At 38.2% G+C, this 13,779-nt stretch overlaps 1 protein-coding gene across 2 annotated transcripts in view; it reads left to right on the plus strand.

The window, feature by feature from the left end:
* RGS7BP (regulator of G protein signaling 7 binding protein) overlaps positions 1-13,779 on the plus strand; it is a 121,989-nt gene that overhangs the window by 76,679 nt on the left and 31,531 nt on the right. For both annotated transcript variants that reach the window (XM_059062321.2, XM_059062323.2), the window contains exon 3: positions 839-969. In XM_059062321.2, the coding sequence (XP_058918304.1) occupies positions 839-969 (131 nt within the window). The remainder of the gene's footprint in view (positions 1-838; positions 970-13,779) is intronic.

Genomic DNA, 13,779 nt, shown 5'->3' on the forward strand with positions numbered 1-13,779 from the left:
TAAATTGTATCCCTTTTGTTTAGTTTGCTTTATTCAATACATACTATTTTACCTGCATATAAAATAAAGTGTTCTATCAACAACTAATTTCTCTTCTCTTGAAAAGTGATCACTCCATGTTTTATCATATTCACATTTGTTTGCTTTACCACAGTTAATAGAGAGAGGCTCAAGTACTTTATAATAAATTTTACAGCATAAATTCAGTGTTTATTTAGGCTTAGATTGTTAAGCAAATTATTAGAATTTTATTACTTTTCCTTTTTCATAAATTTTTCATTTTTTCACTAAAAACACTTAGCCTTTGATAAATTAACCATAGCAAACAATAAAGGATGTCCTTTAGACTGAGACAAAAGACTGATAAAAATAATTTGTATCTTGGCTCTCTAACCATATTATGCTAGGGCCTTAATATTAAAGAGCTATCTTCTAACTGGTAACTGAATAGCTCTTCGTTAGTTTCTCTAAAAATAAGAGTTTTTAATCTCTTCTTACAAGCTAGGATAGTCTTATGTTTTAAATATATTTTGGAAGTTTGTTCCAACAGTTAAATTGAAAATGTCTGATATTTTCAATTACTTAAAACATTTATGATTTTAAGCTCCTAGCAGAAATCTGCTGCTGAAGGGGAAAAATATTAAGAGCTGTTATTCAGAAAGACAATTATGTAAGAACTGTGACCTTGGTTATTGGTTTGAAAGCAAGAAGTCCTATATTTTAGACCCAAGGCTTTAGAAATCTTTAGTGGGCATTTTCCCTTCTCAGAGCTGAGACAAATGGCTGATGAGTGAAATCTTGAGAATGTTCACAGCTTTTCTCTTTCATTCTGTTGCAGCCCAGAAGGTGGTGAGATACATCCAGAAATCTGTCGGCTCTACATTCAGCTGCAGTGCTGCTTAGAAATGTACACAACAGAGATGCTAAAATCCATATGTCTGCTGGGGTCTCTTCAATTTCATCGAAAAGGTATCTTCATTTAATATATTGCCATAAACACTGAGAAATGTTAAACAAAACCTTATCTTTTGCAAAGGCCTATATGTACCATTTGTCTATCTACACACAATTGGAATGGATATAAATGTTCAGGAAATGTTTGATATAAATGAATAAAAGAAGTCTATATCAGTACTATCAAAGTACATAAGAACATTAACCATCTTGAATAGAAATTGTGGTAGAAACGATTCTCAAATTTATTATTTTACCACTTGTGAACATGACTTTGGCTAGAATCAGCATGGGCAGCAAAAATATATAATGATCTTACTAGGGTAGAAAATGGTATCCAAGATTGCTGCTATTTCCCTAAATGTATTTGGTTGCAAGACGACAAATTACAAGTTGTGTCCCAAAGATTTAAAAATAGGGGGAACTCAACAAACAAAATCTCATTCCCTGGTTTAAGCTATAAAGAGACTCTATTGGCTTAAATGAATGAAACCTCTAGAGGCAGCAGTGGCTTCAGCATGGCTTGATCAGACTTCTGATTCACATTCTGAGTGATGTTCTGCCTTTCTGGGGTGGGGGCGGTTGACTTTACCCTCAAGCTGCCCTTCCCCCACATTTGCAAACTGATTCCAACAGTTTCAGTCATCACATATGCATACAGAGAGAATTTCTCCCATTATAGACTAGCAAATGTCCTGAGCTTCTTTCTAACTGGACCAGGTCAGACCACATGTCTACACTTGAACCAATTACGGTAGCCAAGGGGATAGAATTAAACTGATTGGTTTAGGCAATCAAGGCCCATTGCTGGAGCTAGGAGAGGAGTCAACCCCACCCAACCAGTGGCTATTGCATAAAAGGACAGGGTGGAATGGAATGGATGCTGGGAAGGAAGCCAAAAGTTTCTGTCACTGGAGGATTCAATCTATATTTTCGTTGCTAATTCATAACAATAATTTTTGGGAGCCTCCTGAATGCAAACATTTTGTGCTTGAGATCAAGCAATAGAGGGATGCACAGAAGGTAATCTTTGTCTATGATTTAAATTCAGAGATAGAAAAGGTCAGTAAACTGTAATAATCAGGGAAAATCTTTTAGAAAGGGTGGGACTTGAGCTAGGTTGTGAGGATAGGGTTCAGATAGGGAAGGAAAAAGAAAGACCTTTCAGGTGAAGAAGCAGCTGAAGAAGAGATATGAAATCAAATGAGCATGCAATTTGAGAGGAACTAGATAACATGATAAAGTACCTGTAAAAATAAAATCTTGCATACACACATATGTATGCACAAGTCAGAACTAAAAGTAAGATTATGCTACACTGCTCCAAAGAGAGATTATTTTCTCGAAACATGATTATCTTTTTCTTTTTCCTTCTAAAGACTGAATTTTCATGGGCTTCCACCTTTACTTCATGTTTGGAGAGATTATCCCCTTGACACTCAGGAGTCCTGATCAGAAAACTGAATACTCAGACACACTGATGACCCAAACAGTTGTCATTGGCCCAAAGTCTTTGTTTGTCTACCCTGTTCTCATACACCACCACCATCACCCCCCCCACACACACACACGTGCATTCACACATGAACACACACACAGAGTAGTATTTGCATTCTTTCTAATCATGGTTGACTAGACTGGGTATGGGTCATTTTTTCCCCCAGGTCTACATTGGCTGTGCTTGCAGTATTTCATGCCCGTGTTGCCCCTGAAATCTCCCTTGATGATTGTCCATAACACCATGTGACCCCCACTCCCTGTCTCACTCTAACTCCTTGGTTTTTCACCTGGTCTCCCTGCCATCCACTCCTACTTTCTGTCTTTTCACAAATGACTTTTGAAAGGAAGACTCTTCTCTGCTAGCTCTCTGCTTAAAAGTAAAAGGGATTCCCTCATCCAGGTTCTTCCTTATCGTATTTGGTCTTGACCACACAAATAAAAACACATCATCTCTTAACTGATCAGCTCATGTGGTCTGCACTGCCTCCTATCTTCACTGTCTGTCTCTGATCCCTGTCCTTCTGTGGCTCTGCCTTTAAAAATAATAACCCCCTGCTCCCTGCTCTAGCACCTAACCCTCTAAGTATGACTCTAAAAAGAATATACCTGATGGAATCTTTGATTTCTCCCCATTGTAGGATTAAGTCTCCAGATGGATTTCTATTTGATTCTTCTAAAATCACTACTACTTAAAGTGTAAATCCTTAGCAAATGTGCTTCAAAATTATCCAGGGTGCTGGATAAACATGGAGACTCATGAATCCTGTCCAGGACCCACTGAATCAGAATCTGGGGGCACTCCAGGTGATTCTGAAATACACTGAAGATGGATAACAGTTTTGCTACTTTTGAAACAAAAGGAAGTAACCCCATCATATGTATAAAAATGGAAACTTTTAAGCCCTTACCTGGCTATTCTTACTCACCTAAGTACATACTTTCAACTTTGTTGTACGCTTTATTCTTTATCACCACTAGACAGAAGTCTGTCTACCAAGAATTAAGATGCCAGATAATATACTCTTTATCCAAACAGTGGTATCTCTAGTGTGGCCTTGGACTAAGAGGGGTCCTGTCTAGATGAGCTCACTCAGTCCCTTCAAGAAATCAAATAGAGTTGGCCCTCATGGATTCAACCAACCACAGATTACGTACTATGCTTAGAATCTATGGCTGTTTGAATCCACAGATATGGAACCACGGATACAGAGGGCCAACTATGGGACTTGAGCATCCATGGATTTTGGTGTCCATGGCAAGTCCTAGAACCAACCCCCCATTACCCCCCCAACACATACAGATACTGAAGGATGAGTATAGTCCTCAGAGTCTTAGGGGAATGGTGATTCCCATTCTAGTCTATAACACTCGAAATCTCTTTCTGCTTAGAATCTCTTTCTGGTATGTTTCTTTTAATGCTATGGTAAAAATTGGTAGTTTGATAACTTTTAGATTAGCTAACTTTTTCTCCCTCCTAATTTCTTATTACAGCTTGGCCAATTCTTCTTTACTCTTTGTCTTCTATCAAGGAAAAAAAGGAATTGTAATTGAGTCATTATTTGGGCTCTATATGAGAGTCTCTGGTCAATTTTTTGTTGTGATTAGATTCTGAAGCCAAATTGTTTTGCAATTCTCTGTACTTTCACTTTTAAAATTTATTTTATTTATTTATTTTTGGCTGTCTTGGGTCTTTGTTGCTGCATGTGGGCTTTCTCTAGATGCAGCAAGTAGACACTACTCTTCGTTACGGTGCACGGGCTTCTCATTGCAGTGGCTTCTCTTGTTGCAGAGCACGGGATCTAGGCGCACGGGCTTCAGTAATTGTGGCTCACGGGCTCAGTAGTTGTGGCACGCAGGCTCTAGAGCACAGGCTCAGTAGTTGTGGCGCATGGGCTTACTTGCTCCATGGCATATGGGATCTTCCCAAACTAGGGCTTGAACCTGTGTCCCCTGCATTGGCAGGCAGATTCTTAACCACTGCGCCACCCGGGAAGCCCCGTAATTTATTTTTAGTTCTAATTACCTCCCTGACTGCCACCATAAGTCCAGAAAGAATTGAATATCACATTTAGTTTTACTATTGTATTGAGTAGTCATGTGTTTACTCTTTGAAGAAAAAGGTCACACAAGGTTACTGCAGGGGCGAGGAGTATGGTTTGTTTCTGGGAAAAATAAGCCTCAAATCATTTTAAATCTCATTTTCTGCAGAAAGCTTGAATTTAATAATGAAGATTGTCCTTCTCTCCCAATTAAGCAAATTATAAGTATCCTTTGTCCTTAACAACATCTTCAGTGGAACTTCATGCTTTTTGCATGCACCATGTTTCTGAATTTTTGCTGTCTCATAAGTCTGATTGGTACAATCTACTTGGAAATCTTTTATACTTTATAAGATCATGCTATTGCCCAAAAAAATGAAGGCAAACAGTACTAAGATGATCGTCTTATTTCATGGCCAACAAAATTAAAGTAAATTATGGTAATATGAGGTAAAAACCCACATTTAATAAAGGCTATTGGATTATACCATGCAGAGTGTGGTTCTGAAAAACTGTGGAGAAGCTGACAGATGGGAATAATTTCAGGCATTGTGTAATCTCATATTTTAACACTAAGTTTTAGATCGGGCCATTACTTGACAAAGTCTAATTTCTATGTTTATAGTGAAAAATAGTTTCTCTCACTTCTTCACAGTTAATTAGGTAGGAAGTCTTTCCCCACAACTGAATCCATGTATCATATTGACCATTAATGCCTGTTTCCTGACACCAGATAAAATGCGATCGCGGGTTTCATTCACTCTATTGGCAGAAAGTGAAGCCAGGTTTCTAAGAGAATTGGATGATACTGCCGTTTTGACTACATCTTTCCTCTCTCCCATTCTCCCCGCAGTCAGTCAGTTTTGACAACCTTCCCATTCTGAAAGGAGCAGAGAAGAGAGAGCACTCCGGTGCAGCCCCCCTTCACATGTGAACTTGCTCCTTCATCTTTATTTTCATCTCTCCTTGCTCTCTCAAAGGTCTTCTCTGACTCTGCTCCACTCTTCTGCCATCACTTACAGCCAGATTGTCCCCAGGTCTGAGGTATACCATTCTCCCTTCCTCCCCCTAAGATAAGATGGGTTCTTCCCCTGCAATGTGCCACCAGGATATATAAAGAGAGAAAAAATGCAGAGGAAATGTAGTCACAAAAGGGGAAAGAAGAGAGAAATGTCAAAATCTAGTGGGAGTTGAGAGCTCAAGATGCTCTCATAAGAAATTAATGAACCGCCATCCATCCAGCAAAATACAGGATAAACTTAAGACAAAGAATAGAATATGAGCAGTAAAGACTCCAGGGTATTCAGCCTCCTATTAAGAAATGTAAAGAAAATGACCCACCAATAAAAGAAACAAGCAATGCAAAGACAGAAATAGAATAAAACCACAAGTAAAGTCTTATTTTCCAGTGTAATGAGGCAATTGATACTAAAATAGAACATTAGGTTTGAAGAAATTAAGTAGAATAAATCTTAAAATAGATTATGATTCAAATTATGAGTAGACACATGCATTTGTTTTTTGAACAAATATTTGTTGAGCACCTATGTAAGGTACTGGGAGACTGAAACGATAAGGGCTGAAGAGATCCCTGTTCTTATGGAGTATATAGTCTCGTGCAGAGAAATAGGGGGAAAAATTTGTAAAAATCCCAAACACTAAAATTACAGTGTCAATAATTAGAATAGGTAATGTAATAGAAAGTGACCATGACTGGGTGGCTACTTTAGAAGGGATGGTCAAAGCTCTCTGAGAAGGCAGTACTTAATCTGAGATTTAATGACAAGAAGGACACAACTTCATAAACATTGGTAGCTAATGCAAAGGACCCAAGACCAGAACAACTTGTACTATCTGAAGAACCCAAATATAACCAACTTCTGGAATGTAAGGGTAATCTAACACCATCTATTACTCTGTCTCCGTGTCCTCATATCAATACCAAAGAGTGAACAGGACACAATATTCATCACCTTTTGTCAAAGTAGATGTCAGCTGAGGACTAGGATAACAGCAATGATAATAGCTTCCACTTATTGTATACTTTCTACTTGCCAGGTGCTTTATACATGTCATCTTATTTCATCCTCAAGTATCGTTTTTCCCATTTTACTGATGGAGAAGCTGAGGCTCAAAGAGGTAACTCGTTGTCCAAGGTCACAGAGCACATTAATCCTACTGCATAGTTCATGATTGTTCCACTACACCAGACCATTTCCCACTAAGCTACATTGGAGAAAGGCAAGAGAACATATCAAATCGGGAAATGAAAAATACTAGCACCATGAGTTGAATTTTATCCACACATCTGACAATGATTGGTGTGCATATTCCAAAATACCACGTTTAATGGCTAAAATTTATTGTATATTTAATTTCTTACCAAAATAAGTTCAGAGAGTTACTTTTAAGATGAGAGGGAAAGTAAACTCCTTAGATCATTTAATGATTTATAAGATATTTTGCTGTGATCCAAAGGGAGCATGATTTAGCCATGATACCCATTAAAGGAAAGCTGAAATTAATTAACTATACAGTCAATACCGTCTGCACATTGTTCTGCTCTACCTTAGGGGTTGGAAATGGAGAAGCGAAAGCCTCATGGGGACCTCCCTCAAATGTGTTTCCATTGTCTGCTCTTCTCCTGTGCCCTGTGATTCTGCTTCCTCACTCAGTTAATGGAACCACCAAGCTGACTACTACTCTGGGGTCAATGATAGGACTACAGTGTCATAAGAAGCACAAAGAAGGACACAGGGCGGGGGAGGGAAATAGCTCTGTATCGGAAAATGTTTATTTCCCAGCGTATGGGCAAGAATGGATTTCTGTTTATGGTATAAGTATTATTTTCCACTCTGTGTTTTATGGCACTATGAATATCTTCTTACCACAGTGTAGAAAAGCCTTTGAAACTATTTTTTAATATAGGCAAACAACTAACTGAACTAATATAACTTATTTCTATTTAAATTACATGTTTTTTGGAAATGCAAGAGTACAAGTGGATTACTTAACAAACAGCTTACATTTTCCCAGTCCTTTTCACACTGGATGGAGTTATAAATCTCCTACCCGTTATGAAAATGCATGAGAGTGAGAGTAACCACGTGGATAAGCTTCCACACATCTCATGTAAACTGTGTTCATTTAGTTGTTCACAGTCAGTATGAGAACTGTCCCGAGAGCCTTCCCTGTGTATCGTATCGTAGCAGATAATGTGTCAGGAGCACAAAGGACATAGGAAATTTGCCCCTGCCGTCAAGGAAATGATAGTGCAGCGATAGAATATTAGCTCAGAGAAGATTAGTTTGTTTTGTTTTGATTCCTAGGGAAATTTACACAAATGGATAAAATTGACTCTGCTGGACATCAGAGTCCAAACTCAGGGCCTCCAAGGAGACACTATGGCCATGCTTTCTACTGTCACTATAGGCCGAAGACAGGCAGGCAGGCAGGCAAGCAAGGAGTGGAGAGGAGAAGGGGAAATGGAGAGGAAAATATGAATAGAAAAGAAAGAAGATGGGAGAAAAGAGATCAAGAGGAGGAAAGAGATCTCCAGAGTAGAGTGTGATAAAGGGGCCTCCACTCTAAATAAAGGACCCCAGACCAGTCTTCTGGGGCCAGTGCCTAGGACTTCTGAGGTGGAAGAGCTCTGTGGGACTCTTGAGGCTGCCCCACAATCACATGTGTTTTTGTTCCTCCTAAACAACTGACCATTTCTCACAAATATAGGAATAACTAGCCTTCCAAACTGGTATGTGCTTCATGTGTGGTTTCCCTTAACTTTTCCTCAAACATGCCTATTATATTATGCATAAACAGGCTAAAAATACATGGAAATCCCAAAGGAGCTGAAGGCCAAAAGCTTTGCGGGGCCCTGAGGAAAGTGGCCAACTTTTTGACATCCTGGTTCTCAACAGTGGTGAAGCCAGCTTAGTGACATTTTAAGGCGCTCTAAAGGCTCTCCTCCCCTCCCCCTCCATCCCCTCCCCAAGAAAATACTTGTTCACTGAGGCCTGAAACTGATGTTTCAGGGGACAGCGTTTTTCATTTCATAATAAAAAATGATTTTAAATGCATAGTCACTCTTGGGCAAAGTAAAACTTTGACTTGAAGTTACCATCTAGAAGCAGCTTGACCCTTTACTGCGAGCAGAGCAGAGAGCCCACCTGATGTTAGAAACAGGTGCTCCTTCTAAGGATAACTAGTCAAAGGGGGGAAGCTGGGGATGCAGAACTCAAATAGGCCAACATCCAGGTTTATGAGGCGCTCCCCTGCCAACTTTTTCATGTGGCTCAGAAGAACATCTATGGACCAGCCCTGCTAGCCTCTCCAGCCTCATGTCTCACCAGCAACCCCATCTCAACTGCCCCCCATACCCTGCCGGCCACACACACGGCATCGTGAACCACTTCGAGGAACTTGAACTTGGAAGTTCTTTCCAGTTGTTCCCTCTGCCTGAAACATATTGTCCGCCCTGCCCCACTCCACAACGATCCCTTTCACCTGGTCTACCCTATGCTTTCTTTGGTTTGTAACTTAGATGGGACTTTCCTGCAGAAAGCTTTTCCTGGCTCTCCAAGGTGGAGCCTATGCCCATGCAATGTGTCCCCCAGGCACGTGTTACATTGAGGGGTAGACACCTGATTTGTTGTCTGTTGTCCTCTCCAGAGTTGATCACCTTGAGTGTGCTCGCCATTGTATCTCAGGCATTTAGTACAGTGCCTGGAGCAGATAAAGTTTCAATTAATAATTATTGAATAAGCAAAGGAATTTGCTTTCATTCTGCATCTGTTGTTAAGTGAGAGGGAGTATAATTGGAGAAAAAGAAGCTTGTCCAGAGATGTTGGACTGAACTCACACGTCTATTTCCCCACCTACTAAAAACCCATCGAAATAACAGCAAAAGATATAATGAAAAGAATAAATCCATATTCGTTCTTATATTTGTCAGGGTAGGGTAACAGCTGCATGAAACATCATCAAATCTCGATGCATTAGAACAAAGAGAGTTCATTATTCACCATTGTCATAGTCCAATGCCAGAGCTAGGGTGGGGTGGGCCCTGTTATTCTTTCTATTCCCCACATCCATCCAATTGTCAGGGGAGAAAAGAAAGCATGGACGTTCCCATGAGAGGATTTTTAGAAGCCAATCTGGAAGAGGCATACATCACTCTTACTCAGAATCCATTTGCCATAACTCTGTCAAATGGGCCCTACTAATTGTAAGAGGAAAAAAAAAATAGAGGTCGGCAGACACAAAACAGTCTCCCACGGCCCTGAAAAACAAGGAAGTATGATTTCAACAAACCAGAAATTGAGGAATTTCTCAAAGCTAGAAAGCAACAGGGATTCAATTGGTGGATATAAATGAAGAAATGAAGCCACAACCAATAAGAAACTCAAGAAGAAACAAAAGAAATTCATGCAGGAGAAAAATACTACAAAAATAAAATCAATTCCAGAGATACTTCAAAGTAGGAGTCAACAAATACAAATTACAGGAAGGATTTCTGGAACTGCTGTCAGGGAAGTAAATGTTTGAAATTGCATTCAGGAAAAGCTGGGCTGCCCCACACTGAGTAACCAAGGCCATCATTGCTTACCCCATGAGGACACCTGCTGTGAGAGTCAGGACCAGGCAGCAAAGCAGAACAGAGGGTGAAGTAGCTCGAATCCTCCATAAGGACTGCTGCAGAGGAAAAAGAAAGCGAGCACATGACTCCAGTGTTTTTTTCCCAGGCTAAATTGTTCCACATATCTCTTTGGAGTAGGAGTTGTAAACAGGAAACTCAAAGCAAACACGGGACCCAAAAAATAGGCTGTGTGCCCAGGTAAACTTATCAATGGAGATGAGAGGCACCCTGAAGACAAGCTTTAGAGACACATTGTCCAGCCACACATCCTGCCCCTTTTCCAATCACCAGAGGAGGATACTCATCAGGATGGGCAAAGAGAGATCCTCAAAGACAAAGCTGAACAGACATCCAGGGATGAGCAGATTTTTATGAAAAATCAACACCCTGAAAGGGAGGTACCAAATGGCAACACGCAAACAACTAATACTGGATGAACAAATTTTAAAGTAGAAACAGATGAAGAATTTAAAATATAAATGTAATCAATAGATTTATTTTAGGTCTGTCATACCTCAAAAGCAGTAACTGTAACAGAAAGGAAGCAACCAGATTTGTTGGAAATGAAAGTGTTATTCATCAAATAAAATTTTAATAGATGGGTTAATTAGTGATGGGAGACAATTCTCCTTCAGGCTCTTGAATTTCAAGGAACAGAGTTTTTCTTGCAAAGTTGAGGCAGTGACTGCCCTTTGTTTTACACTATCTTTTCAAGGATGTTTATTTAGTCAATGTTCTTTAAAAATAGAGACAGTGCCTCCCCTCCAAAGCAAGGCATGCTTACAATTCAGTATAATGAAAATGTTTCCCTCTGGCGCAAAGGGCAGACATGCTTATAGAAGACTTTGGATCCTTAATCTCAGGGTTCCTGTTTCCTGTGTGTGTGTGGAGGTATAATGATCTGGCTCTTCTTGTGTCTCCCTGTGGGAATTAAAACTCAAGAAATTAACACAAATGCTGATACTCTACTACTATTTTGTGAGTACTAAATTTTCTTTGTCTCTAACCCAGGAGTCTCGTGTCTCTTTCCAGGATCCATGAGATTGTGGCAAGTTAATTCACAGGTAGAGGGAAATATCAGACCCTTCACAGTTCTTAACAATTATTATAATGGAAATACTGAGAGTCTAAAATAGGGACCTGAAGGTCAAGTCTAGGTATTCTCCCAGAACTCAGCCCCTCACAGTGAATACAGAATATAGGGCTAATTAAGATCCAGAGACTCTAACATGAAATAGGATTCTTAAAGAATAGAGAAAACAGAAAGAAACAGATAATTAAGAAAAATAGAAAAACTTTTTGCAAACCTAAAGAAATATTTATATTGAAAAGGCTATAACATCTTAATAAATCACTCCATAGATTACTTAATATTTACAAAGGGGAAAAGAGTCCTCTACCATGGTAAAAGCTGGAAGAAATCACCTTAACCAAGTAATCAATACTTAACTAACATCATTAATAATGGGACAAACGCATACACTTTCTAATGCAATGCACTAAAAAGGACACAATATCACTTCTATATTCTTACCAAAAATGTTTACTCTGAACCTAGACTTGTGGAAACAATCAGACAAAGCCAAATTTAAAGACATTCTTTAAAACAACTGGCCCGGACTCTTTATTCAAAAATATCAATGTCATGAAAAATGAAAAAAGACAAGGATGCTATTCTAGATTAAAAGAGAATAAAGAAACACGACAATTAGATGTGGTGCATAATCCTTATCTGGATCCTTCAATGTAAAAAAAAAAAAAAAAAACCGATAAAGGACATTATTGGAACAAATGGGGAAATTTGAATATAGAATATATATATATTAAATAATAGCATTGTATCAAATTGAATTGAATCATTTAAATCAAAATTAAATAAAATTTTTCATGTGATAATTGTTTTAAAGTTATGTAGGGAAACATTTTTGCTCTTTAGGAGTTATATGTTGAAGTATTGAGGATAAAGAAACATTAATGTCTGCAACTCTTAAATGTTTCAACAAAAAATTATATATATTACACAGTTATACATATACACATTATACACATAATCCATATATATGAAACCTATATGTGTATATGTGTGTAATATATATATACACACACAGAGATTGAGAGAGATAAAAGAAAAATATGGCTAAATATTAACAATTGGTTAAACTAGAATATTTGGATGTTCATTGTATTATTCTTGCAAGTTTGCTGTAGGTTTGAAAACTTTCAAAATAAAAAATTGGTGAAAGTAGATTGCAAATGCCAATCAAATGCCAAAAAAAGGAGTAATAGATAAAGCACCCATAGCTAGACATATTTAGGAACCATTTCATAACTCAAATGTTTAAAGATAAAAAATTTTCAGAGGGCCATAAACAGGCTACACACATAGCATCCTTGGGTATAGATAGAAGAAAGGGAACAATATCATCAAAGTTGTGAGAGAAACTTAGTTAGAACATAGATTTTTATATCCAGCCAATTAGAATTTAAGTGTGCATACAGCAGGAGAGAGATAGAGAAGAAAAAGTATTTTCAGTAATATAAAGACTAAGAAATTTTGTATTTGGAGATCTCCTCTGAAACAATTAGTCAAAGATATGTTCCAGCAAAATTAAAATGAATCCAAGAAACAGGAAGATATGGAATCCAAGAAACAGTGGTATACAAAGAAGTTGTAAGCCATAAATACACAGCATTAGAGATATGAAACAGTTACAACAGAAAACCATACTATTAAAAATGTATTTAGTGAATAATTTTCTAGGACAAATGAGTTATCAAATTTAACTCAAGAAGAGTAAAATCTTTTAATAAACCATTAAACCTAGACAGTACTGAAAAAGTAATCAATGAGTCATCCTTCAATAAAGTTCTAAATCTCAGACGGTAGTAATTTATACTTTCACCTGCAGTGGAAATTATCAGTATCTATTACATAGAGAGAATTCTTACAAATCAACAAGACAGCCCTATTTTTTTTAACATCTTTATTGGAGTATAATTGCTTTACAATGGTGTGTTAGTTTCTGCTTTATAACAAAGTGAATCAGTTATACATATACATATGTTCGCATATCTCTTCCTTCTTGTGTCTCCCTCCCTCCCACCCTCCCTATCCCGCCCCTCTAGGTGGTCACAAAGCACCAAGCTGATCTCCTTGTGCTATGCGGTTGCTTCCCACTAGCTATCTATTTTACGTTTGGTAGTGTATATATGTCCATGCCACTCTCTCACTTTGTCACAGCTTACCCTTCCCCCTCCCCATATCCTCAAGTCCATTCTCTAGTAGGTCTGTGTCATTATTCCCGTCTTGCCCCTAGGTTCTTCATGACATGTTTTTTTTCTTAGATTCCATATATATGTGTTAGCATAAGGTATTTGTTTTTCTCTTTCTGAGTTACTTCAGTCTGTATGACAGACTTTAGGTCCATCCACCTCACTACAAATAACTCAATTTCATTTCTTTTTATGGCTGAGTAATATTCCATTATATATATGTGCCACATCTTCTTTATCAATTCATCTGTTGATGGATACTTAGGTTGCTTCCATGTCCTGGCTATTGTAAATAGAGCTGCAATAAACATTTTGATACATGACTCTTTTTGAATTATGGTTTTCTCAGGGTATATGCCTAGTAGTGGGATTGCT

The sequence above is a fragment of the Kogia breviceps genome, chromosome 4 (assembly GCF_026419965.1).
Source record: "Kogia breviceps isolate mKogBre1 chromosome 4, mKogBre1 haplotype 1, whole genome shotgun sequence".
Classification (NCBI taxonomy): domain Eukaryota; kingdom Metazoa; phylum Chordata; class Mammalia; order Artiodactyla; family Physeteridae; genus Kogia; species Kogia breviceps.